Source organism: Dermochelys coriacea, chromosome 6 (assembly GCF_009764565.3).
Source record: "Dermochelys coriacea isolate rDerCor1 chromosome 6, rDerCor1.pri.v4, whole genome shotgun sequence".
Classification (NCBI taxonomy): domain Eukaryota; kingdom Metazoa; phylum Chordata; order Testudines; family Dermochelyidae; genus Dermochelys; species Dermochelys coriacea.
Window position 1 is genome coordinate 9,009,362 of NC_050073.1, and position 27,033 is coordinate 9,036,394.

The following is a 27,033-nucleotide window of genomic DNA, read 5'->3' on the forward strand; positions in this document are numbered from 1 at the left end:
AACAGCCAGGCAAGACCTAGCTATGCCTGTGCCCAGTGGGCAAGGGAACCATTTCTGGGCCTGGGAGTCTAGAGAAGAGAAGGGGCCAAGTGGTTGCACTGGCTTTCATTAATTCCATTAATCCCTGAGCTGCAATTCAATGTCCACCCCCTAGTTTACCCCTTCTTGTCACCCCTGTCCCATTAGTAATGTCTTAAGAAGAAGAATTTCTGCTCTAAATTGTGTGCTCATCAGTTGGAAAGAACAGAGGAGAAAGATTTGCACATACGAGCTGATCACAGGATAACGATGAGCCACCAATGTGATATGGCCGTGCAAAAGGCAAATGGAATCCAAGGATGTGGCAGGTGAGGTATTTTCTGCTCCGGTAGAGAAGCGTTTGTGTTGTTGTTCAAGGCACGGGTGAGACCTCATCTGGAGTAGTGTGTGCAGTTCTGGGCACCTGCGTTCAAGAATTTAGAACCGGAGCAGAGAAAAGGGTCACTAGGATGTATGACACAGGAGGTAACTGTCCCGCTCTATTTAGCTCTAGTGAGTCCACAGCTGGAGTCCTGTGTCCAGATCTGGGTGCATGCTTTGGGAGGGATGTGGGCAAACTGGAGAGAGGCCAGAGGGGGCAACAAAAGTGATCAGAGATTTTAAAAACCTGACCTATGAGGAAAGGTTAAAAACAGCACTTTTAGTCTTGAGGGGAGAACCTGATAAGTCTTCAAATATGTAAGGGCTGTTATAATGAGGCCGGGGATTAATTGTTGTGTGTGTCCACTGAAGGCAGGGTGAGAAGTAACGGGTTTAATCTACAGCAAGGGAGATCTAGGTTAGATGGTAGGAAAAACTTTCTAACTCTAAGGGGAGTTCATCTCTGGAACAGGTTACTCAAGGGAGGCTGTGAAATCTCCATCATGGAGGTTTTTAAGAACAGGTGGGAGAAACCCGTCTGGGAATGGTCTAGGTTTACTTGGTCCTGACCCAGCATCGGGGGCTGGACCTGATGACCTCTCATGGCGCTTTCCAGCCCTACACTTCAATGGCTCTATGAGCAGGGGCCTGTTTGACAAGAAAATATTTGGGAGAGTTTGGCTTGTTTAGCCCGGCAAAACAAAGCTGGCGTGGGGCTGTCTCTATAAGTACAGCAGGAAGGGAGATGAGCGATTTAAAATAAAGGACAATGTTCGCACAAGAATGGAGGGGGAGAAAGTGGCCAGGAATAAGCAGGTTGGGAACTAGAAGGTTTCTACCCACTAGCGGAGTGAGGGGCTGGTTCACCTCCCGTTAGGAGTAGTGGGGCAAACATCTGGCCTGGTTTTAAAGTGGATCTTGGTAAATATATGACCAGGATTATATGATGGGGTTGCAGGGGAGAGCAGGGGACCGGCTATGATAACCTGGATGGTCCCTACCAGTTCTGTGTCCCCATGGCAATGTTTCCCATCTCCCCATCAATTTTCCCTCATTAGATCCCAAGAGTTGCTGTCAACATGGCCTTGAACTGGAGCAGTCAAAGCACCCCCTCACCCCCACCCCGATGGGCAGCTGCTGCCTGGGTGGGAACAGGGTGTTATGTTGCCAGGACAGAAAGCTGCTGCCCTGGCCCAGCCCGCTTCAAATTCCAAAGCGCTGCGCTCCCAGGCAATGGGTTTGCTGGGGCTCCAAACCCTGTGCACCTGGGACATGCAGGCCTGGGGAACTGGGAGGGGCAAGTGCCTAGGACAGGAATAGCAGGTTCAGTGGCTACCAGGGATTGAGGTGTATTAACAGAGCGTGGGGTGGGAAGCCTGGGGCTGGGGTAGCAGGGGGCGGTGGGGCAGAACAGAGGGAGGCAGTCCAGGTGGGGTTGTGGGGCAGTACACGGGGGCACTGGCAGAGTGATGGGGCAGGGCCCAGGGCTAGGAGAGCAGGGGGCTTTGGGGCCAGACCCGGGGGCACTGGCAGAGCGGTGGGGCAGGGCCCAGGGCTGGGGAGCAGGGGGCTTTGGGGCCGGACCCGGGGGCACTGGCAGAGCGGTGGGGCAGGGCCCAGGGGCTGGGGAGCAGGGGGCTTTGGGGCCGGACCCGGGGGCACTGGCAGAGCGGTGGGGCAGGGCCCAGGGCTGGGGAGCAGGGGGCTTTGGGGCCAGACCCGGGGGCACTGGCAGAGCGGTGGGGGCTGGGCCCTGGGGCTGGGGAGCAGGGGGCTTTGGGGCCGGACCCGGGGGCACTGGCAGAGCGGTGGGCAGGGCCCAGGGGCTGGGGAGCAGGGGGCTTTGGGGCCGGACCCGGGGGCACTGGCAGAGCGGTGGGGCAGGGCCCAGGGCTGGGGAGCAGGGGGCTTTGGGGCCGGACCCGGGGGCACTGGCAGAGCGGTGGGGCAGGGCCCAGGGGCTGGGGAGCAGGGGGCTTTGGGGCCGGACCCGGGGGCACTGGCAGAGCGGTGGGGCAGGGCCCAGGGCCTGGGGAGCAGGGGGCTTTGGGGCCAGACCCGGGGGCACTGGCAGAGCGGTGGGGCAGGGCCCAGGGGCTGGGGAGCAGGGGGCTTTGGGGCCGGACCCGGGGCACTGGCAGAGCGGTGGGGCAGGGCCCAGGGGCTGGGGAGGCAGGGGGCTTTGGGGCCGGACCCGGGGGCACTGGCAGAGCGGTGGGGCAGGGCCCAGGGGCTGGGGAGCAGGGGGCTTTGGGGCCGGACCCGGGGGCACTGGCAGAGCGGTGGGGCAGGGCCCAGGGGCTGGGGAGCAGGGGGCTTTGGGGCCGGACCCGGGGGCACTGGCAGAGCCGTGGGGATCAGGCCAGGGCTGGGAGAGCAGCGGCTGCGGCGGGGATTGAGGGGCGCCACGCTGGGGTACGCTAGCCGCAGCTCAGCTCACCCCACGCCCCCTTCTCGGCAGGCCCTGCCGCCCGGGGAAGCCCTGGGGCGGGGCTGTCCCTTTAAGAGCCGCCCCCAGGGGAGGCGCCTGGCGGTGCAGCCTCCGGGCTCTTCCTGCTCCCAGCGGCGGCGGACGGCCGGGGGCGCCCGAAGTTTGTGGCAGGTGGGGCCGGGGGGCGCATGGCGCTGGTCACCGTCCGCAGGTCCCCGGCCGGCAGCGGCCACAGCTCCCCCACCGGCCGCAAGGTGAGTGCCTGCCCCGGACCAGCCGGGACCCCTGCCCAGCCCCGAGCCGGGCTCCCCCTTCCCTGCCCCACCCCCGGGCCGGCCAGCCCCTGTCCCAGCTGGGCTCCCCTTCCTCCCTTCCCATCCTCTCCGTGCCTCGGCGCTGGTTCCGCGCCGGCTTTGGGGCTGTCTCTGCTCCCTGCCGAGCTCCCTGAGCGGGAGAAGGGGCTGGTGCAATGGTTAGTGCCCTGCAGCGCTGGCTGTGGGGTGTACCCGGCTGCTCCAGCCCCTCGCCGCAGGGGGCGCTGTAGTGCATTTGTCAAGAGGGCTGCCGTCACACATGGGGGGCCGGTGCTGGTGGCTGGCTCCAATTCCCCTTGCGCAACCTGGATCGCCCTGTGGTTCATCTCGTACCGTTCTGACTTGTCATTAAATTTCACAAACGGACACTTCCTTGGGAGGCTGCTTCCTCTTCAGTTACTGCCTTGCAGTCTGCAAAGTCAGGCTGAGCGCAGCGGGATCCAGCACCCGGGTTCCCCGCCCAGTGCCCCTCCAGCAGGATCCACACCCCAGGCACTAGGGCTAGGATTCACCCCCTAGTTCCTCTCCAGCAGGATCCACACCCCAGGCACTAGGGCTAGGATTCACCCCCCAGTGCCCCTCCAGCAGGATCCACACCCCAGGCACTAGGGCTAAGATTCACCCCCCAGTGCCCCTCCAGCAGGATCCACACCCCAGGCACTAGGGCTAGGATTCACCCCCTAGTTCCTCTCCAGCAGGATCCACACCCCAGGCACTAGGGCTAGGATTCACCCCCTAGTTCCTCTCCAGCAGGATCCACACCCCAGGCACTAGGGCTAAGATTCACCCCCCAGTGCCCCTCCAGCAGGATCCCACACCCCAGCACTAGGGCTAAGATTCACCCCCCCGTGCCCCTCCAGCAGGATCCACACCCCAGGCACTAGGGCTAGGATTCACCCCTAGTTCCTCTCCAGCAGGATCCACACCCAGGCACTAGGGCTAGGATTCACCCCCTAGTTCCTCTCCAGCAGGATCCACACCCCAGGCACTAGGGCTAAGATTCACCCCCCAGTGCCCTCCAGCAGGATCCACACCCCAGGCACTAGGGCTAAGATTCACCCCAGTGCCCCCTCCAGCAGGATCCACAACCCAGGCACTAGGGCTAGGATTCACCCCCTAGTTCCCTCCAGCAGGATCCACACCCCAGGCACTAGGGCTAGGATTCACCCCCTAGTTCCCCTCCAGCAGGATCCACACCCAGGCACTAGGGCTAGGATTCACCCCCTAGTTCCCCTCCAGCAAGGATCCACACCCCAGGCACTAGGGCTAGGATTCACCCCCTAGTTCCCCTCCAGCAGGATCCACACCCCAGGCACTAGGGCTATGATTCACCCCCTAGTTCCCCTCCAGCAGGATCCACACCCCAGGCACTAGCACTAGGATTCATACACCCAGCCCCCCTCTCCCAAGCAGGATCTATGCCCCTCAGCAGGTTCTAGGGCCAGGATTCGGACTCCCAGCTTCCCCTTGTACAGCTGTCTCCTGGCTGCATGGGCTCGTGAGCATCGTGTCTGGTTGCACGCACTCTGCTGGGAGCTGCCGCTCAGGAAGGGCCGGGATGCCGTTCATTTTATTTTCCACACTAAAAAATGTCAGAGGAAATTGTTGCTGGGCTGCTAGCCCCGTTCCGGCTCCCAGGAGGGAACGAAAAGGTCCTGATACGCAGGCTGAGGCCATGGATGGTGCTCAAAAGGGTTCATGGCCCAGTTGATGCTCCAAATAGGTGGGAGACATCAGGGTGATGCCTGCCCCGAATGCGGCCATTTCTCCATTGCAGCCTGGCAGTGGGTGGCAAACCCCAGCCAAGGTTTTGGAACTCCATCTTCCTGTGCTAGCAAATGATCTCAAGCAAGTGCCTTGCAGGCTGCAGGGATTTGCAATAGCTCCAGGCCCCATTGCAGTAGAGGGCACAGGAGTCCCTGACCCTGCTGCCAAGCCTGGATCCTCTGGCACATCAGCCACACTCCCCTGCTGTCCCTTCAGCTCTCTGGGCCCACTCCTGGGAGAAGCAGGAGTCAGGTGACCCCTGCGGGCTGCCAGAGCTGAGCAGGAATCCTCCTGCAGGATGCTTCTTGGACACAGGGGGGTACAGCACTGAGGGTAGGGGTTTCTCTGCTCCCCCTGCTAGGGCTGCTATCTCTGCTTTGTCTGCAGTTCCCACCCAGGCTGCCCATTCCCCACCTACATGCCCCCAGGAGCCCTCCCTCATTGACTTTCCAGGCATCCCTGGCTCCCCTTGCTCTGTTGCTCTCATGGGGGGCTTGGCATATCCCACCCTCGGGAGAAATGCCTGGTACAGGGTGGATGAACCAGGCCTCTGTTTCAGACTCCCAGCGCATGCGTGTGCCTGGCAACGCTGCTGTTTCGTTTACAGCCTTCACAAAGTTTTTTTGCTGGGGAATTTCCCTTGTTGTTTAAAGGAAAGTATTCAGGAACAGGATACAGGGACTGTGATCCTCCCCTGACTCCAGCTTCTTGTTTTTAGGTCTGGGGCACTAAGGGTGACACAATACAAGGCCACCATCTCTGAACTGAGAGCTCTGCTGGCAGAGTGTGAGACTCCATTGGCACCACCGGGCCCCTGGCAGGGTGATCAGTTAGCCGGCTCCTATTCAGACATCTACAGGCGCTAGCTGCTGCCCAACACTGCCGCTCAGGAATCTCCCTGCAGTGTCAACTTGTTCCTGGGGGGGCTTGAGGTGCCACTCACACCCCAGAGGGCTGGAGTTGCCCCATCCTCATTCCTTGCTCTGGACCTGCCCACCCTGTGCTGGAGTTTGGGGCATGGGACCACCTCATCTCTGGCCCCAGCTGGGTGCCATGGGGTCATAGCCCACATGCCCACCCCCTGCAGGGGAGCAAGCCCTGAACCCAGCCTGGGGCGGATCTATCTGTCTGTGGTTTTTTTGCAGGATGAAGAGCTTTCCAGGAGGAGCCAGTTGCAACGACGGTGAGATGCCACCCCCATAACCTCCCCCCCAGCCAACCCTGGTTCCCAACCCCAGCCCCCCTCTACCTGCTCCCTGGTCACTGGCGGGAGATGGGAGGCAGGCAACGGGGTCCCACTAGGGAGGAGCAATGACCATGCACCCTGTTGTTTGGAAGGAGGAAGTGATGCTGGGATTCCCACGCTGGGCCCTGCCTGTTGCATTTGAAGGTCTTGCCCTATAGCGGCTGGATAGGAGAAGGGACTGTGCCCCACGTTGGCCCCCCAAGCATCCAGGCTGCTGAGCGGGTGGGTGCTCCTATCAATCCCTCTTCACCCTGCTGACTTTTGAGTCCTGCCCCCATGAATCACCCCAGCCTTTGCATCTGCTCAGAGCCCCAGGGTGAAACTAACCTGCCCCTGGAGAGTTTTACCTCTGCCCTCTGCAGGCATATGATCACCTGCTCTGAAATTGACAAGGGGCTTGTTATTGGCCAAGCTCTGAACAGCTGCTGAGGCACAGGAGCCACCTGCTTGCAGACTCAGGCAGATGCCTCACATCTGGGCAGTTGTCTTCACAACCCTAAGGGTTACAACTCATTTCTTTTTCTCAGTGGAAGCTGGCGTGCCCAAATTTGACAGAGTGGGTCCCTCCCCTCCCCCGGGGCCGGCTTCCCTTGTAGGTGCAGGATGTTCCTCTGTCTCATGCCCATGTCCCCTCCTCATCTCACCCCAGCCACAGCTTTGTCATGGTCAAAGGGGCCGCCCTGCTCTTGCAGGAAGAGGAGAAGCTGGAGACGGTGCAAGAAGGCCCGCCTTCCCCAGATCAAACGCAAAGCCAGCAGGAGCAGCACCTGCAGCTGATGATGGGGCTGCTGCGGCAAGAGGACGCCATCCACCTGGTGAGACGGGGCACAGCTGGCACAAGGTGGTTTCCAGAAGAGACCAGACCAGGGGGCAGAAACAATGGGATGGGGGCGGGGCAGAGATGGGTGATGGGGACAGTTGCCACATCAGATCATCAAACCCCTGGGTCCATCCAGCCCAGGATCAATGCTTCCCTTCACCTCCCTCCTTGCCAGCTTGCCCCATATCAGCCCCATGGGCCCATCCAGTCCAGCATCCCCCTCCCCAGATCAGCCCCATGGGTCCATCCAGTCCAGCATCTCCCCTTCCTCCCCTGCCGCCCCAGATCAGCTCTATGGAACCATCCAGTCCAGCATCTCCCCTCCATCACCCCCTACCCCAGATTAGTCCAATAGGCCGATCCAGCCCCACAGACTCCAGTGCTGCAGGAGCAGCTATCTCTGTGTACCCACAATGCATTGCTCCCACCCCACCTCGTCCTGGTACCCCCATTCGGGGGGCCTAGGTCCCTAGCCAGTGCTCTGGGCAGTGAGGGTGAGCACAGCTTGGAGCAGCCTAGCGGGTTTGATCCTGGTACTCAAGGAGGAAGCAACAACAGGATATATACTGTAGGTGGGGAGGGGAAGGGGCAGACTGCGCCCTCCATGCCTGTGTCTCCCTGCACTCCTACTGCCCCTCTCCTGAGCCCTGTTACTCGCTGCCCCGCCTCCTCCCTTCTTCCTACACCCAGCTGCAGCTGCCCCCCCATCCTGATTGCACCAGCCCAGTTCCTGCAGCACCCTCTTTCCCCCCCCCCCATCCCACTCCCCACAGCCCTGCTTGCGCAGACTCCCGCCCTGGCAAGCTGGCTCAGGGCTGAAGTCCATCCATTGCATGAGCATTATTCATTGTTCGCAATCCCAGGCCTGGTCCCTCCCCGTGTCCCTGGCACTGGTCCAGCCTGACTGGAGAATTGTTAACCACTCCGGCGCGTGGGCTGCTCCACTGACGGGCAGGGTGCAGGATGTCATGCCAGGCTGGAGAGGGCAGGGCTGGGCAAAATAGGCTTCTCCCCATCCCTGGTGTTACAGCACCCCTTGCTGTGGAGGACGGGGCTGGGCAAAATAGGCTTCTCCCCCTCCCTGGTGTCACAGCACCCCTTGCTGTGGAGGACGGGGCTGGGCAAAATAGGCTTCTCCCCCTCCCTGGTGTCACAGCACTCCTTGCTGGGGAGGACAGGGCTGGGCAGGGGCAGGTGGGGTGCTGTCTGTGTGCAGCGTGGAGGTTGTTGGGGGAGGGGATCCCTGCCTGTGGAATCTCATTTCTGAGCAGCCAGTTCCCCATTTATGGCTGAAGGGCTCTTGCTCTCACCTCCTGGGCTGGCAGCCAGAGCTGGCTGCACAGTCCAGCCCAGGGGACTCTGCAGGGAGCTTCCCAGGGTTGCTCAGAGCTTCCCTTGCTTGCAAGGTTGAGTCACGCTGCCTATGCCCCCAGGGCCCCCCCCCAGCCCTGAGAGCTGTGTGTGGATTGCTGAGCCCTAGTCACACACTGACCCCCCCAGAGCAGAACAGAGACCCAGGGGTTCATCTCTTAACATCCCCCTTACAGAGCCCTGATGCTGAGCTGGGAAACCACTGCCCAGCCCTGCCCTCTCCAGCAGGGGATGCTGGGAAATTGGGGAGAAGGAGACGCCTTCACTGCCCAGCCCTGCCCTCCCCTGAAGGAGGCACTGGGTCACCACAGAGGGGGTGGAGCCTACACTACCTAGCCCCGCCTTCCCTTGCAGAGGGCACTGTGACACAGAGGCAGGGGCATATCAGGGGCACCGGGAGGTCACATGAAGCGGCAGGTCTCAGTCTGCCTTTGGCTTCGTCTCCAGGCCGTGCGGCTGGAGTCAACCCGACCCCACCGGATACGGTACCTCCTGCTCGTGTCGACGGAGGAGCTGGAGGGCAAGAGCGAGACAGTGCTTCTGGGCGTGGACTTCCCTGAAGAGGGGTGAGGAGATGGGGGGTCCCCCAGATGCAGCGAGGAGCAGGGAGGGATGGGGGATGCAAGGAGTGTGTTGGCGAGTGAGGCATGGGGAGGGGGAGCACAGAGGAGAGGGGAATTAGGGTGGGGGGAGCAGGACTGAGGAGTGGGGGGGTTCATGCCCCACGACCCATGGGGGGAGTCGCCTGAACCCTGAGCTCTCAGCACCAGAATGGCCAACTCTTTGCTCTGCCCTTGGCTGCCCGCCAGCACCAGAATCCTGGAGAGGCGCAGGAGCTGGAGTCTGTGGTGGTCCTTGTTCCAAGTCTTGTCCTGTTCCAACCTCCTCACACCCCAGTGGGGACCCCTACATTCACCCCCAAGCCATGCCGTGCACTCTGACCCTCTCTCTGCCCCTAGGTCCAGCCAGATGCACCTGGGATGGTACTGCCCCTCTGGAGCGACACCCAGGTCTTCCTCGATGGCGATGGGTAAGAGACCTCAGTCGTCTGTACTACCCCACTGGGGAGATCTCCTGTGAGGGGAGAGAGGGAAATTCTGCCTTGTGTGCAATCAGGACTGCGTTTCACCCCCCACATGCCACACACAGTGCCCCCAGTGAAAGCCTGTCCTGCCCTCTGCTGGACAGAGATGGGAGTACAGGCTCCAGGCTCACTGCCTGGCACACAGCTCCCCTCCTCTCTCTGAACAGGGTCGTGGGACTCTGAGAGCCATACCGGCTCCCACAGCAGCACCATCAGCCATGGCCACACCAAGGTGCTCAAGGTCCCGTGTGCTCTGCCGGGGCAGCTGCACTCTTAACCAGCCATCACCAGCCCACATCAGCAATGAGAAATTGTTCCAAAATGTTTCCTAACGTAGGAAATGTTTATGGGCCACCCTTACATTCAGAGTCAACATCACAAACTGATACACATTTGTACCTCTCCCAGCTGTTGCTCTGAGCTGCCTGCATACTCAGGCAGATGCCACTGTGGTGATCTAAGGAATAATAACAACACTTGGTTCCTATCTAGGGCTTTTCATCAGTAGATCTCAAGCACTATACAAAGAAAGTCAGGAAGCATTAGCACCATTTTACAGATGAGGAAAACTGAGGCACAGAGGGGGGAAGCGACTTGCCCAAGATCACCCAGCAGACCAGAATCCAAGCCAGAAATAGAACCCAGGTGTTCTGAGTCCTAGGCCAGTGCTCTACCCACTAGCCTCACAGACCTCCTTAAACAGGAAGCATTTATTAAAGGAAACAGCTACAGCCTTCTGTTCTCCAACCCGAGTCCCAGCTTTGACTCCTTTCGTTTACCAGGATCCTGGCAGTATTGGAGCTCTTTAGTGCACACTGCGACCTCTGGTGGCTGTATGAAGTACTGCAAGACCCAGATGTCACTGTTTCTAAAGGAAGCTGAGAGTCTGTGTTGGGGAGGGGCTTCTCAAATGGGCAGGGCTTGGTTTGTGGGGCAGGACTTGGGAGAATACCAACACACTCTCCTCCCCTGCAAATGGCTCATGTGAATCAATGGTGCTGGCGCTGTTGTATGGAGCAGAGAAAGCCCAGCTTGGCTCTCAGATCCCAGATGCTGCAACCCACCCCACCTCTGCTCATGCATGTGATCTGGGTTGCAGGGCTTGCACTGCACATTTACAGAGCCTCTCAGTCCAGCCCTGTGTGTAAAGGGTGAATGTCCTCCTCTCCTCCTGCATCCAGCTCCCTCTCCCTGCCAAACCCCCCGTAAAATCCCTGCCTTGCTCTCTGTGTCTAGGGGCTTCAGTGTGACATCCTCGGGGCAGACGCGCATCTTCAAACCATCTCTGTGCAGACCATGTGGTGAGTGACCCCCACACTGCCTGTCAAGTGCAGCTGATTGGAGCTGTGGGATAATGTGGGGGATGGAATATCACTGTGGCTGGGACCACTAGAAAAAGGGTTTAGGGACAGAGTGGGAGAGATGGGATTTGAGCTGGACTGTGAGCTTTCCATTTGTTCCGCCCATCAGACTTGGAAAGCAGGGGATATCTGTGGGGATAGCCCCAGGGAGGAGGTGTCATGGCTGCAGAAAGTAAAGGGATACCTCTGGGGTTTCCTTTGGGGGAACTGTCAGGGCCACTGGGGCAGAGGATATCTATGGGGATTGTCCTGGGGTAGAGGTGTGGTGGCTGTGGGAGACAGAGGGATAGCTGTGGGGATTGCCCTGGGGTGGAGGTGCAGTGGCCACAGGAGGTGGTGGGATATCTGTGGGAATTGCCCTGGGGTGGAGGTGTGGTGGCCACAGGAGTTGGAGGGATATCTGTGGGGATCTCCTCCCCCTTATGTATCCCTGTGCCAAAGCCCTGCAGTCAATGGAACAGGGTGTCAAGGCTGATTCCCCACTCTGGCACTTCAAGTGCAGAAGGTGGGGGCCCTCCAGGATTCTAAAAATTAATACTGGCCGCTCTAGGCTGGTATTAAACTCCCAAGGTCATGGTTTCTCTCTGACCTTGGATAGGTAGCCACCCAAGTGCAAAAACCCCTTTGGGACCCAGAAAGGCTCACTTGGGAATTCCTTCCTGTGGGATACCCTCAAGCTCTTTCACCCTCACCCCCCTCCAGGGAAAAGCTGAGAAAGAAAACAAAGGAAATCAGCTGTTGCCACCAGCTAATTAAACAACATAGCCACAAACCTCTTAGGGACATAAAAATCCAATCCTGTTCTTAAAAAAGGTAAATTTTATTAAACCCCAAAAGAAAGGAAATACATTTGGAACCTAGGCTTTTTGCTAGATCTTAAAAGAAACAATTACAAAAATTAAGTATCAAGATAGCTCTCTTGAGGTTCAGCTTAAAGGTTACAAGCAAACAAAAGCATCTGGGGTTAGCAAAGAGGAGTCCACAAGCCAATAAGAAATAAAAGAAATAACCCTAATTGCATCTTCCTAGACATTCCCTGATTACTTACATATTTGGGGTTTCAGATAAGTAGGTCTGAGGTATGATTTGATGCTTTTTCATACCTGGTTTTAAAGCTGCGTACAGCATTGCTGCTCCGCTTTTTCCATGAGAGTCACAACACAGACAAAGGGAAGTTATTTCCCTAATTTAAAAAGTTCTAGCCCTCCCATTGGCTCTTTTGGTCAGGTGCCCACTCCTTTCCTTTACCTGTGGGCTTGTTAACCTTTACAGGTAAAGCAAAGTAGAGAATAGCTACAAACAGGGATTTGTAGCTAGCTAACTGGCTGGCTGTCCACAAAAGGGAGCTATCCCCCCTCCCATTTATCACACAGGGGCTGTGACAGTAAAGTAGTTCTAGTGCAGATGCCCCATTCCCAGGCTCTAGCCAAGCAGCAGGAAAGCAGGTGGGGTCCCAGATGGGGAAGACCCTCCCTCCCCCCTGTGGGCAGGGGTCTGTGCCTTGCGCTTGTTGTGTCTCCAATCTGATGTCCGTCTGCCTGTCTGCTCCCCTCCCCCAGGTCGGTGCTGCAGGTGCTGCACAAGGCATGCAATGAAGCTGTCCACAACAACCACTTCCCCGGGGGCAGCGCTCTGGCTGGGCTGAGTGGTACCAGCGTGCCATAGCCTCAGAGCAGAGCTGCATCAATGAGTGGCTGGCCATGTCTGACCTGGAGTCCGTGCGACCCGACTCCCCTGTTCTCTTCTCTGACCGGTCAGTACCAACGTTGTGGGCGGGAAGAGGTGGTATTGGCACAGGGTGGGGGGCTGGGGGGCTCCCCCCACCAGCTTCATTCAGCAAGCCACACATGTCCCCCTCTCCCTGGGGCAGTCCCTCACCTTGGCAGCCAGTGGGGATCTGGACGGGCAGGGCTCCACATAAGAGCCTCGAACGCTGGATGCTGATTGGCTGGAAAAGAGTTCTCACCCCCTTGCTGGAGCACCTGGTTTGAATCTTCCCTAGAGTCTGTGAATTGGTTGGATCTAAGCCAAACCCTAGCAGGGTCTGGGGGCAGAATCTGGGAGCCCTGTGGGCTTTGACACCCTACCTATTTCTGTGCCCCAGGCCAACAGAACGTGAGCTTATGGAGCGGAAGATCCGGGCCAAACTGCGTGAGCTGATGGCCACGGCTGATCTGGAGAGCATCACCTCCAAGGAGGTGGGGTGCATGGGGAGGAGGGAGAGGCGGAGGAGTGGGTGGTGGAGGAAGGGGTTTGGGATGGAAGATGGGGATGGGCATGCATTTGTGGGTAAAGGTGGGCCTGGGAAGCGATTGGCTGTGGGAACGGGAAGGAAAGAGGGGCAGGATGTATGGGTTAGGGGGAAGTGGGAGTAACCAGCCAACCTTGCCTCTCGCCCTGGGGCCAGAGCAGGATCTTCCCTCTGATGCTCTGTTCCCCTTGCAGATCCGCACAGAGCTGGAGCGCCGCACTAGCTGCAGCCTGAAGGAGTACAAGGAGTTCATTGACAACGAGATGCTGCTCATCATGGCCCAGATGGACCGTCCCTCCAAGATCTTTGACCACCTGTACCTAGTGAGGAGCTGCCGGGGGCTGGGGAAAGCTCTGGCCTGGCCTCTTCCAGCAGGGGGCACTGCAGGGAGTGGAGCAGGAATGCAGGCTGTGGGGAGAGCTCCCAGCTATTCCAGTTCTGGTCTCTCCCAGAAGGGGGCACTGTGGGAAGTGGGGCAGAAGCACTGGTTGTTAGGGGAGCTCCCAACTACTCCAGTTCCATCCTCTCCTAGCAGGGGGGCGCTCTTGCAGTTACTCAGGGCTGGACGTAGCCCCCTGGGGGTCGGACTTTCCTTGAGAAAGCGCTAAGGGAGCGACTGTAGTCGCTGCCCCGGATTTCCCCATTCGTCCATTCACCCTGCTGTCCCCCTCTCTGCCTGTCTCTAGGGCTCCGAGTGGAACGCAGCCAACTTGGAGGAGTTGCAGCGCAACAGGTGTGTGCTCCGGCCCTGTGGGAGGGTTGGGGGAAAGATTTCCTCACTGGCCCGTGTTGACCCAGGGCGTCTTTCCATCGCCCTGCAGTGGCCAGGCAGTGTAGAGAGGTTAGTGAGTCTGCTGCTGCTCCTAGGGCAAGGTCAGTCCCCACAGCCATCCTGACCGGGGTGCATACCAAAACACCGGAGCCCAGGTGCTGGGGGAGATGGGCGTCTTGGAGGGCCCCTGCCCCTGCCTGCCTATTGTTCTCCAGGATGCAAGGGGCTGTTAGAGCTGAGTTTGAATCCTGCCTCGCTGCACTGCTAGTGCTCCTAGTGGGGGGCAGGGCAGCTTGTCTCCAAGGCTGCCTGCTGGGATGGGCACGGGGAGTAGGGTGTTTCGGGGTGTGGTAGTACTGGGGAGCCCCCAGCGCCTCCCTGACTCCTCCTCTGTGTCAGAATCAGCCACATCCTCAACGTGACCCGGGAAATCGATAACTTCTTCCCGGCACTTTTCACCTACCTGAATGTGCGGCTCTATGATGAAGAGGCTTCCCAGCTGCTGCCCTACTGGAAGGAGACATATTGCTTCATCTCGGCTGTCCGGTAAGCAGGAGGCTTGTGGGGAGGAATCGCACATGTGCTGATAACCGGGCGAATCACTCCTCCCATCCCTGGGGAGCTGCTGCCTTGTCAGCTCCACACACCCCGGCCTCTGTCACTGGAGCTAAATGAGATCCCCAAGATGATAGCGGCAATTGGTCCTTTGTCCTCTCTGTGCCTGCACTGGGGCTGCAGCCTCTAGGTCAGGGGCGGGCAAACTTTTTGGCCTGAGGGCCACATCAGGTTTCTGAAATTGTATGGAGGGCTGGTTAAGGGAGGCTGTGCCTCCCCAAACAGCCAGGCGTGGCCTGGCCCCCACCCCCATCTGACCCTCCCTGCTTCTCACACCCTGACAGCCCCCATGGGACTCCTGCCCCATCCAACCACCCTTGTTCCCTGCCCTCTGACTGCCCCGACCCCTATCCACGCCCCTGACCACCCCCCAAACTCCCCTGCCCTCTATCTAATCCCCCCCTGCTCCCTTACCATGCTGCCTGGAAAACCTGTGGCTGGCAGCGCGGCTGCACCAGGACAGGCAACTGCGCAGCACAGAGCACCAGGTCAGGCCGGGCTCTGCAGCCCACCGCCCAGAGCATTGCGCCGCACGGTGGCATGGCTGCAGGGGAGGGGGGACAGCAGGGGAGGGGCTGGGGGCTAGCCTCCTGGGCCAGGAGCTCAGGGGCCGGGCAAGACGGTCCCGTGGACCGTAGTTTGCCCACCTCTGCTCTAGGTGGCAACGTAAACTGCCTCTTGCAGAGTCCATTACAAAAGGAGTGAGTGTGGGGGAGACATGTCCAAAGACATGCATGGGAAGGATCATATGCAACCTGGGTCATGTGTGGTTACTGGAAAAGGAAGAGTGGAGGGCATCTCTGAGATAATCATCATAGCTTATCACTCCAAAACAGCAGTCATGACCTGGTGCTGTCTCTAATCTCAAACAGCTCCTCAGGAGGACAGACGTTGACGGGAGCAGCATTCAGATGTTTGCCTAGGCTCTCCACATTCACATCTGGGGCTGTTCCTCAGCTTCCACTTGATCGTATTGTCACCTGTCTCTGCCACCCCAGCTCTCACTCGATTAAGAGTACATCTGTGTGTTACGGAGCGGGAATTTTCTGTAGTATTTTTACGAGCCCTACGTGTGCCTCAATTTCCCCTATACCTTGCATGGCAACCTGGTGTGGGGAAAAAAGTTTGCTCTCAGTGAAGGCTGAGACATGGTGTGTGTGTGTGTGTGTGTGTGTGTGTGTGTGTGTTCGTTCATATGGCCTAGCTGACAGAGCGGATTGAATGGGTCGTTAAAAAGGGGGGGAAGGGGTAGCTCAGTGGTTTGAGCATTGGCCTGCTAAACCCAGGGTGGCGAGTTCAATCCTTGAGGGGGCCATTTAGGGATCTGGGGAAAAATTGGGGATTGGTCCTGCTTTGAGCAGGGTGTTGGACTAGATGATCTCCTGAGGTTCCTTCCAACCCTGATATTCTATGACTAGCAGAGGCCGACCCATATCAATGGAAAATCTGAGAAGACAATGGAAAGCCACTCACCAGGACATTGACACCTAGCAACCAATGACCCCAGAAGGCTGAAGATTTCCCTGCCTCTCAGGAGGGAAGCTGAGCAGAGAGCCCCAGAGGTTCAGGCTCAGGTGGCAGGGAGGCCATATGGCCTACCCTGTGAATCATAGAATATCAGGGTTGGAAGGGACCTCAGGAGGTCCTCTAGTCCAACCCCCTGTTCAAAGAAGGACCAGTCCCCAATTTTTGCCCCAGATCCCTAAATGGCCCCCTCAAGGATTGAACTCACAACCCTGGGTTTAGCAGGCCAATGCTCATCCCTCCCCCCAGGAAGAAAGAGACTGCTTGGATGTCTGGCTCCACAAAGGGGGTCCCCCAAGAGATTGTTCAAATTTGGGGGTGTTGCACTGCCCTTGGGGATCCGCAATGCAGGGTTTTCGTTCAAGGTCGTGCCTGGAAGGAGTGGTTGTGAAGAAATCAGGTTCTCCAAGTTCTTCTGCCTCTGTTTCTCTGGAGCTTGCCTCAGAGGTATTTGGGGTAAGGGGTTTTCAGAGACAAAGCTCTTTCGGGACTTCAGCCTCATGGATGAAGAGAACTGGATAAATTCAAATTTAAAAAGAAAACTGGATAAATTCATGGAGGTTAAGTCCATTAATGGCTATTTGCCAGGATGGGTAAGGAATGGTGTCCCTAGCCTCTGTTCCCTGACAGATGGATGGCAGGAGAGAGATCACTTGATCATTACCTGTTAGGTTCACTCCCTCTGGGGCACCTGGCATTGGCCACTGTTGGTAGACAGGATACTGGGCTGGATGGACCTTTGGTCTGATACAGTATTGCCATTCTTATGTTCTTATGATGGTGGAATGTGTCCATCCAGTCGATGTCTGGGATCATGCACCTCTTTTGGTCTCTCCTTTCTAACTCACTGACGGTGGTGCAGTCCCTGCAAGGCAGTATAGCTACAGTTTAAAAGTGCCTGTGATGATCCTGTGGGATTGATTGAGTTCAGTAACAATTTTGTGCGCATAACTCGTGCTGGACCATATGGGGCACAGTACTCTGGAGCTAGTACCACAGGGCAAGACTGGTTAGTTGGTGTGCTTTGGGGTGAGCTCCCCTTCTATGTGGGCCAGTTTTTGGAGTACGCAATTCCTGGAGTTCACTTTCTTTTTCAGTTTCTTGATGTGCTCTTTAAGTGCCAGCATTCTGTCTGAGGGAAGGGAACAGAAGGAGACTCCGCCGATTGGAAGGCGTGAGATGCACTGTGTTAGGGGTGGGGGTTCCATGACCACCGCTCCCAAGAGAAGGAGGCGGGTGGTGGTGGTTGGGGACTCTCTCCTCAGGGGGACTGAATCATCTATCTGCCGCCCCAACCGGGAAAACCGAGAAGTCTGCTGCTTGCCAGGAGCTAGGATTCATGACGTGACGGAGAGACTGCCGAAACTCATCAAGCCCTCGGATCGCTACCCCTTCCTGCTTCTCCATATGGGCACCAATGATACTGCCAAGAATGACCTTGAGTGGATCACTGCAGACTACGTGACTCTGGGAAGAAGGATAAAGGAGTTTGAGGTGCAAGTGGCATTCTCGTCCATTCTCCCCATGGAAGGAAAAGCCCTGGGTAGAGACCGTTGAATAGTGGAAGTCAACGAATGGCTACGCAGGTGGTGTCAGCGAGAAGGCTTTGGATTCTTTGACCATGGGATGGTGTTCCTAGAAGGAGGAGTGCTAGGCAGAGACGGGCTCCACCTAACAAAGAGAGGGAAGAGCATCTTCGCAAGCAGGCTGGCTAACCTAGTGAGGAGGGCTTTAAACTAGGTTCACCGGGGGAAGGAGACCAAAGACTTGGGGGAAGTGGGATACCGGGAGGAAGCACGAGCAGGAGCGCGCAAGAGGGGAGGGCTCCTGCCTCATACTGAGAAAAAGGGATGATCAGAGAGTTATCTCAAGTGCCTATACACAAATGCAAGAAGCCTGGGAAACAAGCAGGGAGAACTGGAAGTCCTGGCACAGTCAAGGAATTATGATGTGCTTGAAATAACAGAGACTTGGTGGCATAACTCACATGACTGGAGTACTGTCATGGGTGGATATAAACTGTTCAAGAAGGACAGGCAGGGCTGAAAAGGTGGGGGAGTTGCATTGTATGTAAGAGAGCACTATGACTGCTCAGAGCTCAAGTATGAAACTGCAGAAAAACGTGAGAGTCTCTGGATTAAGTTTAGAAGTGTGAGCGACAAGGGTGATGTCGTGGTGGGAGTCTGCTATAGACCACCGGACCAGGGGCATGAGGTGGACGAGGCTTTCTTCTGGCAACTCACAGAAGTTACTAGATCGCAGGCCCTGGTTCTCATGGGAGACTTCAATCACCCTGATATCTGCTGGGAAACCAAAACAGCGGTGCACAGACAATCCAGGAAGTTTTTGGAAAGTGTAGGGGACAATGTCCTGGTGCAACTGCTGGAGGAACCAACTAGGGGCAGAGCTCTTCTTGACCTGCTGCTCACAAACCGGGAAGAATTAGTAGGGGAAGCAAAAGTGGATGGGAACTTGGGAGGCAGTGACCATGAGATGGTCTAGTTCAGGATCCTGACTCAAGGAAGAAAGGAGAGCAGCAGAATACGGACCCTGGACTTCAGAAAAGCAGACTTTGACTCCCTCAGGGAACTGAGGGCAGGATCCCCTGGGAGAATAACATGAGGGGGAAAGGAGTCCAGGAGAGCTGGCTGTATTTTAAAGAATCCTTATTGAGGTTACAGGGACAAACCATCCCGATGCGTAGAAAGAAAAGTAAATATGGCAAGCGACCAGCTTGGCTTAACAGTGAAATCCTTGCTGATCTTAAACACAAAAAAGAAGCTTACAAGAAGTGGAAGATTGGACAAATGACTAGGGAAGAGTATAAAAATATTGCTCAGGCATGCAGGAGTGAAATCAGGAAGGTCAAATCACACCTGGTGTTGCAGCTAGCAAGAAATGTTAAGAGTAACAAGAAGGGTTTCTTCAGGTATGTTAGCAAGAAGAAGAAAGTCAAGGAAAGTGTGGGCCCCTTACTGAATGAGGGAGGCAACCTAGTGAGAGAGGATGTGGAAAAAGCTAATGTACTCAATGCTTTTTTTGCTCTGTCTTCACGAACAAGGTCAGTTCCCAGACTACTGCACTGGGCACCACAGCATGGGGAGGAGGTGACCAGCCCTCTGTGGAGAAAGAAGTGATTTGGGACTATTTAGAAAAGCTGGATGAGCACAAGTCCATGGGGCCAGATGCGCTGCATCTGAGAGTGCTAAAGGAGTTGGTGGATGTAATTGCAGAGCCATTGGCCATTATCTTTGAAAACTCATGGCGATCGGGGGAAGTCCCGGACGACTGGAAAAAGGCTAATGTAGTGCCCATCTTTAAAAAAAGGGAAGGAGGAGGATCCTGGGAACTACAGGACAGTCAGCCTCACCTCAGTCCCTGGAAAAATCATGGAGCAGGTCCACAAGGAATCAATTCTGAAGCATTTAGAGGAGAGGAAAGTGATCAGGAACAGTCAGCGTGGATTCACCAAGGACAAGTCATGCCTGACTAATCTAATTGCCTTCTATAACAAGATATCTGGCTCTGTGGATGAGGGGAAAGCAGTGGATGTATTGTTCCTTGACTTTAGTAAAGTTTTTGACACGGTCTCCCACAGTACTTTTGCCAGCAAGTTAAAGAAGTATGGGCTGGATGAATGGACGATAAGGTGGATAGAAAGTTGGCTAGATTGTCGGGCTCAACAGGTAGTGATCAATGGCTCCATGTCTAGTTGGCAGCCAGTATCAAGTGGAGTGAGTGCCCCAAGGGTCGGTCCTCGGGCCAGTTTTGTTCAATATCTTCATAAATGATCTGGAAGATGGTGTGGATTGCACCCTCAGCAAGTTTGCAGATGACACTAAACTGGGAGGAGAGGTAGATACACTGGAGGCTAGGGATAGGATACAGAGGGCCCTAGACAAATTAGAGGGTTGGGCCAAAAGAAATCTGATGAGATTCAACAAGGACAAGTGCAGAGTCCTGCTCTTAGGACTGAAGAATCCCATGCATTGCTACAGACTAGGGACCGAATGGCTAGGCAGCAGTTCTGCAGAAAAGGACCTAGGGGTTACAGTGGACGAGAAGCTGGATATGAGTCAATGGTGTGCCGTTGTTGCCAAGAAGGCCAATGGCATTTTGGGACGTATAAGTAGGGGCATTGTCAACAGATCGAGGGACGTAATCGTTCCCCTCTATTTGACATTGGTGAGGCCTCATGTGGAGTACTGTGTCCAGTTTTGGGCCCCACACTACAAGAGGGATGGGGAAAAATTGGAAAGCATCCAGCGGAGGGCAACAAAAATGATTAGGGGACTGGAACACATGACTTATGAGGAGAGGCTGAGGGAACTGGGATTGTTTAGTCTGAAGAAGAGAAGAATGAGGGGGGATTTGATAGCTGCTTTCAACTACCTGAAAGGGGGTTCCAAAAAGAGGATGGATCTAGACTGTTCTCAGTGGTACCAGATGACAGAACAAGGAGTAATGGTCTCAAGTTGCCGTGGGGGCGGTTTAGGTTGGATATTAGGAAAAACTTTTTCATGAGGAGGGTGGTGAAACACTGAATGTGTTATCTAGGGAGGTGGTAGAATCTCCTTCCTTTGAAGTTTTTAAGGTCAGGCTTGACAAAGCCCTGGCTGGGATGATTTAGTTGGGGATTGGTCCTGCTTTGAGCAGGGGGTTGGACTAGATGACCTCCTGAGGTCCCTTCCAACCCTGATATTCTATGATTCTAATAAAGAAAAGGAGTACTTGTGGCACCTTAGAGACTAACAAATTTATTAGAGCATAAGCTTTCGTGAGCTACAGCTCACTTCATCGGATGCATTCTAATGTGATTCTAATGTGATCCTTAAGTACACTGGATATTCATAGAGCTCAAGGACTGTACCAGCCCACGATAGTTTTGCTTGGCCTGACGGTGTTTCAGGTGGAAGGCATAAGCTGGTGTCTTGGTAGGGCTGGCATTCAGGATCCATGTGAGACAGTACACTCAAGGAGCCAGTTAGAATGTCCTCCAATCTTTCCGATTGGGTAGTGATGCAAAGATCATCTACCTAAATAAATCTTCATACATCGGGAATTCCAGTTGGTCATTTGTATAGACATAAACCAGAAAGGGTGACACCACGGAACCTTGGGGCAAGCTGTTCCATTGAGAATGACATTGACTTTTCTGGCCATGCATCACAACGAAAAAGTCACTTTTTGAGCAGGGAGGTGACTTGGGCCACCTTGCTACTATTGTAGAAGCACACAGTAGTTCACAGGGTTATAAGCAACTGACAGGTTAACAGCACAACTTCTGTAATTTTACAGGCTTTGAAGACATTTTCGATGTATTGAGTTAGGTTTACAACTTGGCCACAGGTAGGAAGGTCCTGGCCTTCTACTGCTGGTGCTATTGCATCTGCTATCATTTGTTCATATAGCTTGTAGGGCAGGGGTGGGCAAACTTTTTGGCCTGAGGGCCACATCTGGGAATAGAAATTGTATGGTGGGCCATGAATGCTCACAAAGTTGGGGTTGTAGTGCGGGAGGGGGTGAGGGCTCAGGTTGGGAGTGTGGGCTTCGGGTGGGGCCAGAAATGAGGAGTTCAGGGTGTGGGAGGGGGCTCTGGCTGGGGTGGGGGAGTGGGGTGCCGGGGTGGGTGAGGACTCTGTCTGGGGGTGAAGGCTCTGGGGTGGGGCTGAGAATGAAGAGTTTGGGGTGCAGGAGGGTGCTCTGAGTTAGGATCAAGGGTTTCAGAGGGTGGGAGGGGGGCAGGGGAGAGGGCTGGGGCAAGGGGTTGGGGCATGGGGAAAGGCTCAGGGGAGCAGGCTCCACGCGGCTTCCAGAAGCAGTGGCATGTCCCATCTCCGGCTCCCATGCGGAGATGCAGCCAGGCGGCTTTTGCATGCTGCCCCATCCACAGGCACTGCCCCTGCAGCTCCTATTGGAGCGCCAGAGGGGGCCATTGGAGCTGGAGCGTAGGAGCCGGAGCGGGGCCATGCCGCTGCTTCTGAGAGCTGCATGGAGCGGCCCCCGATCCTGCTTCCCGGCCGGGGGGGGGGGCAAGCCCCAGATTCTGCTCCCAAGCAGGAGCTCAACGGCCAACTTAAAACAGCTGGCGGGCCATAGTTTGCCCACCCCTGTTGTAGGGTAAGCAGAATAAGGCTGTTGAGCGGTAATGTTACAGAGTTTAGGTTCTTTATGTGGTTTGAATAGTGTGACTGCTTTGGCCTGTCTTCACAGTGTGGGTACCTCCATGCAGGAATCAAAGAAGTCAAACAGCCACTTCTGTGCTCCCACCCTGAAGCAGGGGTACCAGAAAACAGGGGAACAGGGGGCCATGGCCCCATCACATTTTACCGGCTGTAAGGGTGAGCGATGGGGGGCAGGGTCTTGGGGGAAAGAGGTGGCACGAGGGCAGAGGCTCAGGAAGAAGAGGTAGTGCTGTGGGAAAGGGCTAAGGAGTTCATTCGATCTCCCAGAATCCAGCTGCCTCTCCATGTTCCAGTGTTTTTGTGGCCGTGTCAGCTCCTGGTGTCAGAGCTGATCATTGCGGATTTTGCTGTCTCCTGCTTGACTTGTTCCATTCGGCACACAGCTGCATGGGCGGATTTACGGGTTGTGATGCGTCGTCATGTGACTTTGGTTGTAGTCCATGGGGGTCAGCTCGCGAATGGTGGCCTGTGCTTTTTTGCTTTCACGGCACAAGTTTGTTGCCAGAGGGATCTAGGTCAATCAGGTCTGAATATCTCCTTGTATTGCTGGTTTGTCTGTTCTGAAGCCCCAGTACAGATAGTGTCCTAAGTCCCTGGGACGCTTCCTGGTGGTACCCAGGATTGTGCAGCACCTAACTAGCACCTGCCCTTAGCATGAGAGAGCCTTGTCTGTGCCTGCCAGAGATAAGCTCCCTGACTCCACCAGCAACACAATCACCCCACTCTCAGCCTGCACAGACACCGCTGTCCCTCTGCAGATGAGTAATGGGCACGCTTCAACTCCCAAGCATCCCCCAGCCCCTGCTCCACTGGACACTCGCAGGATGTACCGATCCGTTGTTCATTTGGGACTGTGCCCCGTAGCTTCCCACGTACATCTCGGCTCGCCGCACTGCGATACGTTTGTAGGGAAAACAAGGTGAGGCAAAATACCTTGTTCACCTCAGCAGGCTCAGTCCTTTTTAGCCTTGGAGACTCAGGTTTGGGGCAAGGCGAATCCTTACAGGTGGCCCAGGGTCCTGGTCCTAGTCCTGGTCCTGCTACTCCTCTCCTCAGTCAGTCCCTTGTGCTTGTTTTCCTTCCCTTCTGGGGAGCGAGTGTAGCCTCCGTACTGGGAAGGTTTGGTGTCTTGCTGCAAACAGCCTCCTGGCAGCTTCCCTACTCCTCTCACTCTTTCCCTCCTTCCACCCAGGGGAGGGTTTAAAAAGGTCCCAAATAGTTGGAGTCAGCTGAACCTAATTGGTTCCCTAGCAACCCCTTTTCCAGCTGAACCTTATTGCCCAGTGGTTATCTCTCCTCAGTGGATAGGGAGGGGCCTTTTAATCTGCTGGGACTAATTACTACCCCCCTTTTGTAGCTGTTTGTCCTGGGTTTACCACAAAGGATAAGATTATTTATCAAAGAACAGAGATTGAAATAACAGCAAGTAGTTAGACACACTGGAAGCAGCTGGTTACCTCTAAAACAAAATCATAACCTGCTTTCTAGAGCTTAGACGCTGTCCTGTCTCATACAGGCTTAGCTTACCCAGAGTCATTTTCCCAGCTATTAACCAGGCCAGCTGTTGCCTCCATAAGACAAGCCACCTCACAGCTTGTCCCCTAGGTGAAGGAATATAGATGTCTCTCTGCATTCTCCCCATATACCAGACTAATTCTTTGATAGTAGTCAGAACTTGGCCGCCTCCCTGCCGGGTGTTCCTTCCTGTAGACATTGTGAGCTCTTGTCGCCCTCACGGTCTTGATTAGCTGGTGGCTCCGTACCCAGATTGCTTTATATTGTAAGCCACACACAACACCATGGTCAGCCAGGGAGAGAGAAGCGCCTCCACCTTCCTGAACAGAACCTGTTCCTTCCCTTCATAACTTACATACCTGACCAAACAAGGACCACTGGTCTCAGGTTGCAGTGGGGGGAGGTCTAGGTTGGATATTAGAAAAAACCATTTCACGAGGAGGGTGGTGAAGCACTGAATGGGTTGCCTAGGGAGGTGGTGGAATCTCTTTCCTTTGAGGTTTTTAAGGCCCAGCTTGACAAAGCCCTGGCTGGGATGATTTAGTTGGGGTTGGTCCTGCTTTGAGCAGAGGGTTGGACTAGATGACCCCCTGAAGTCTCTTCCAATCCTAATCTTCTGTGATTCTACCTTAAGAATGCAGTGTCCAGTAGATACCTTCACACGTCTCACCATGTTTAGGGCAACAAGCACATTACTGGCTGTTGGTAGAGGCCGCACATGCCTCCCTTCGGTGCACTGTTATGTAGACATTAGACCCAGGGGAATCCCTGTAAAACCCTGTGCCCCCTTATGCCCTCTGCCAGTTGGCACCAAAGGGTCTCCATGTCGCAGTCCCCAGGGACGTGCTTGGGGCAGTCTTCAACACTGGGAGACAAATTCTCCCCAGCGCTCACAAGTTGGAGTGATACTACTAATGGACTTATCCACTTCCAAGTTAAAGCAGCTGTTCTGTAGGTGAATCTCAGCAAGTACTTAGCTTGCACCACAGCCTCTGTTGTCACTTGCGCTGGCCCATGCTGCAATCTTGGGCTCGCTGCTGTGAGCTCCCTTCTGGAGTTGTCTGCAGACAACTGGGGAAGGGGAGATGAAGAAGGTGCATTGAGCCTCTTGCACCTGCCTCACCAGCCCGTATCCCCCAACAGGGCCCAGAACTCTCGGGTGTTGGTGCACTGCAAGATGGGTGTAAGCCGCTCAGCCTCCACGGTGATCGCCTACGCCATGAAGGAGTACGGCTGGTCGCTGGAGCAGGCCTACCGGCATGTGCAGGAGCAGCGCCCCATCGTGCACCCCAACCCCAGCTTCATGAGGCAGCTGGAGTTCTACCAGGGCATCCTGGATGCCAGGTAACTGCAAGGAGGGGGAGAAGCCTGCACTGCCCAGCCTTGCCCCCCCAGCAGGGGTTCTGTGACATCAGGGAGGGGGAGGAGACTGCCCAGCCCTGCCTTCCCCAGCAGGGGTCACTGTGACATCCAGGTGGGGGAGGAGCCTACACTGCCCAGCCCCGCCTTCCCCAGCAGGGGTTGCTGTGACAACCCGAGTGCCTCATGTTCAGCTCAGTGTGTCTCTGCACAGCCGATACAGCAGCCTGTGGGAGCAGAAGGCAGGAGATAGCCAATGGGAGGACACGGTGAATGGGAGTGACACTGGCAGCGGCCAATCGGAGAGTGAGGGGAGCCTGTGCCAGGAGCCAGGGCGGCAGGAGGAGGAGCCAGTCACGTCCCCCCAGTATTGTTTCCGGCCCCTGGGGGAGCCCCCCGAGGAGCCAGCCCAGCCCCAGGCCCCAGCAGGGGGCGAGGGGCCCCAGACCTCGGTGCAGGAGGCAGAGGAGCCAGGGGGCTCAGACGACTCAGGGGCTGAGGAGGTCCGGGGCCACCTGGCCATGCTGCAGGTGCCAGAGACCCCCAGGACACCACGTGACCGGCGCATCAACCTCTATGCGGTGATGAGGAGCATCAGTGAGATGGACAGCCCTGATGCCCCCACCCTGCTGGGGGGTGCTGCAGAGGGGGAGGTAAGTGGCACAGCCAGCAGGCATCATGGGGGAGGGAGGAAGCCCCAGGTGGTGGGATCCAGGGCCGTGGGAAGGTGCCATGCAGCTGGAGGTGGGGCCCACGTGTAGGGCAGGAGAGGAGGGATTGGGGCCCAGCAGAGAGAGCGCCTGGGTCTATCCATGACCCGGGCATACCTGTTCTCTGATCGCCGCCTCTCCTCTTTCCTGCAGGTGTTTGCTGCCCCAGGGCACGAGTCCCCTGTGGAGTGCCCCCACTCAGAACCTGCAGCCCCCTCACCGCCACAGGGCCAGGAGGAGCCCGGGGCATCAGCGCCAGGTTCCAAGGCCAAGCAGCACCCACCGCGGGCCCCAACAGACAAGACAGGCAAGCGACAGGGCCGACAGCGCAGCCGGCAGGTCCCCCGGAGCCATGCCCAGGCATACAAGCAGATCTCCTACCACCTGGCGCCGGGCAAGGTGCACAAAGCCTTGAAGCACGTGGAGGGCCCCAGCCCCAGAGCCGCAGCCCCACACCGGGCTCGTGCCATGGAGCACCGCTACTCCGTGGCCCAGCTCATGGATGCTGCCCTGGTGCTCAGCCGCACCAGAGAGTTCGAGGAGCGGCTGGAGGCTGCTGGCCGGGAAAGACCCACAAGGGGGGATCCTGCTAGCCCCCTGCCCCCATCACAGGAGCCCCAGCCTGGAGGAGGCGCTCTCCCCCCATCACGACCCAGAAAGATGGTGCGGCAGGCCAGGGTGGACCTAGAGCCTGGCTCGGGGTGAGACTCCCCCCCCCTTAGCCCCGCCTCTGACTGTGGCTCTGCCCCCATATCCCAGGGTACTGCCATGGATGGTATTGGGACCCAGCAGCTGCCCTGTGCCGTTTGGGGGCAGGACATTTGATACCGGGGACCTCAGTGCAGATCACCCTTGGGGGGCAGGGCCTGAGTGCTGCTGGGGGTGTGGCCAATGGAAGGGATGGACTCTATGGTTAGGACAGCCCCTCCCCCAAGTATGCATCCCTCCCATCCCCCCACAGATCTGGCGGAAGAATGGAACATACCCCTTTGGGGATTGCTCTGTCCGCCACTCATGCTGCACAGCCCCATGCTGCCCTGAGGCTCCTGTCCTGCAGTTGAGCAGATATTACTGGGGGAGGATGGGGGACATGATGTCCTCTGTTGTCCCTCCCCACTAGCCCTTTGCTTTTGTGCCATGGAGCACTGCTTTGCTCAGTTGGGTCAAAGGGTGCCAATCCCGTCACTGTGCCTGAGGAGAGAGGGGGTGAACCCCTCCTCCCTTCCTCAGCTCTGCGCACATGGACACCACACTATTTTGCTCTGTGCCAACCTCACTCTGTCTGTGATTAAAGAGTTAATTCACTTTG

General features: G+C 56.5%; 1 protein-coding gene across 1 annotated transcript; it reads left to right on the forward strand.

Moving 5' to 3' along the window:
- Positions 1-53: 53 nt before the first annotated feature.
- Positions 54-27,033, forward strand: SSH3 (slingshot protein phosphatase 3). The gene is given in 17 exon segments (XM_038407382.2): positions 54-347; positions 2,861-3,084; positions 6,057-6,094; positions 6,807-6,972; positions 8,796-8,943; positions 9,318-9,378; positions 10,669-10,712; positions 10,715-10,733; positions 12,353-12,423; positions 12,426-12,546; positions 12,898-12,991; positions 13,239-13,367; positions 13,731-13,777; positions 14,216-14,362; positions 24,799-24,999; positions 25,229-25,667; positions 25,878-27,033. Coding segments are annotated over 16 exon segments (2,343 nt in total). The 5' UTR covers positions 54-347; positions 2,861-3,018; the 3' UTR covers positions 26,430-27,033.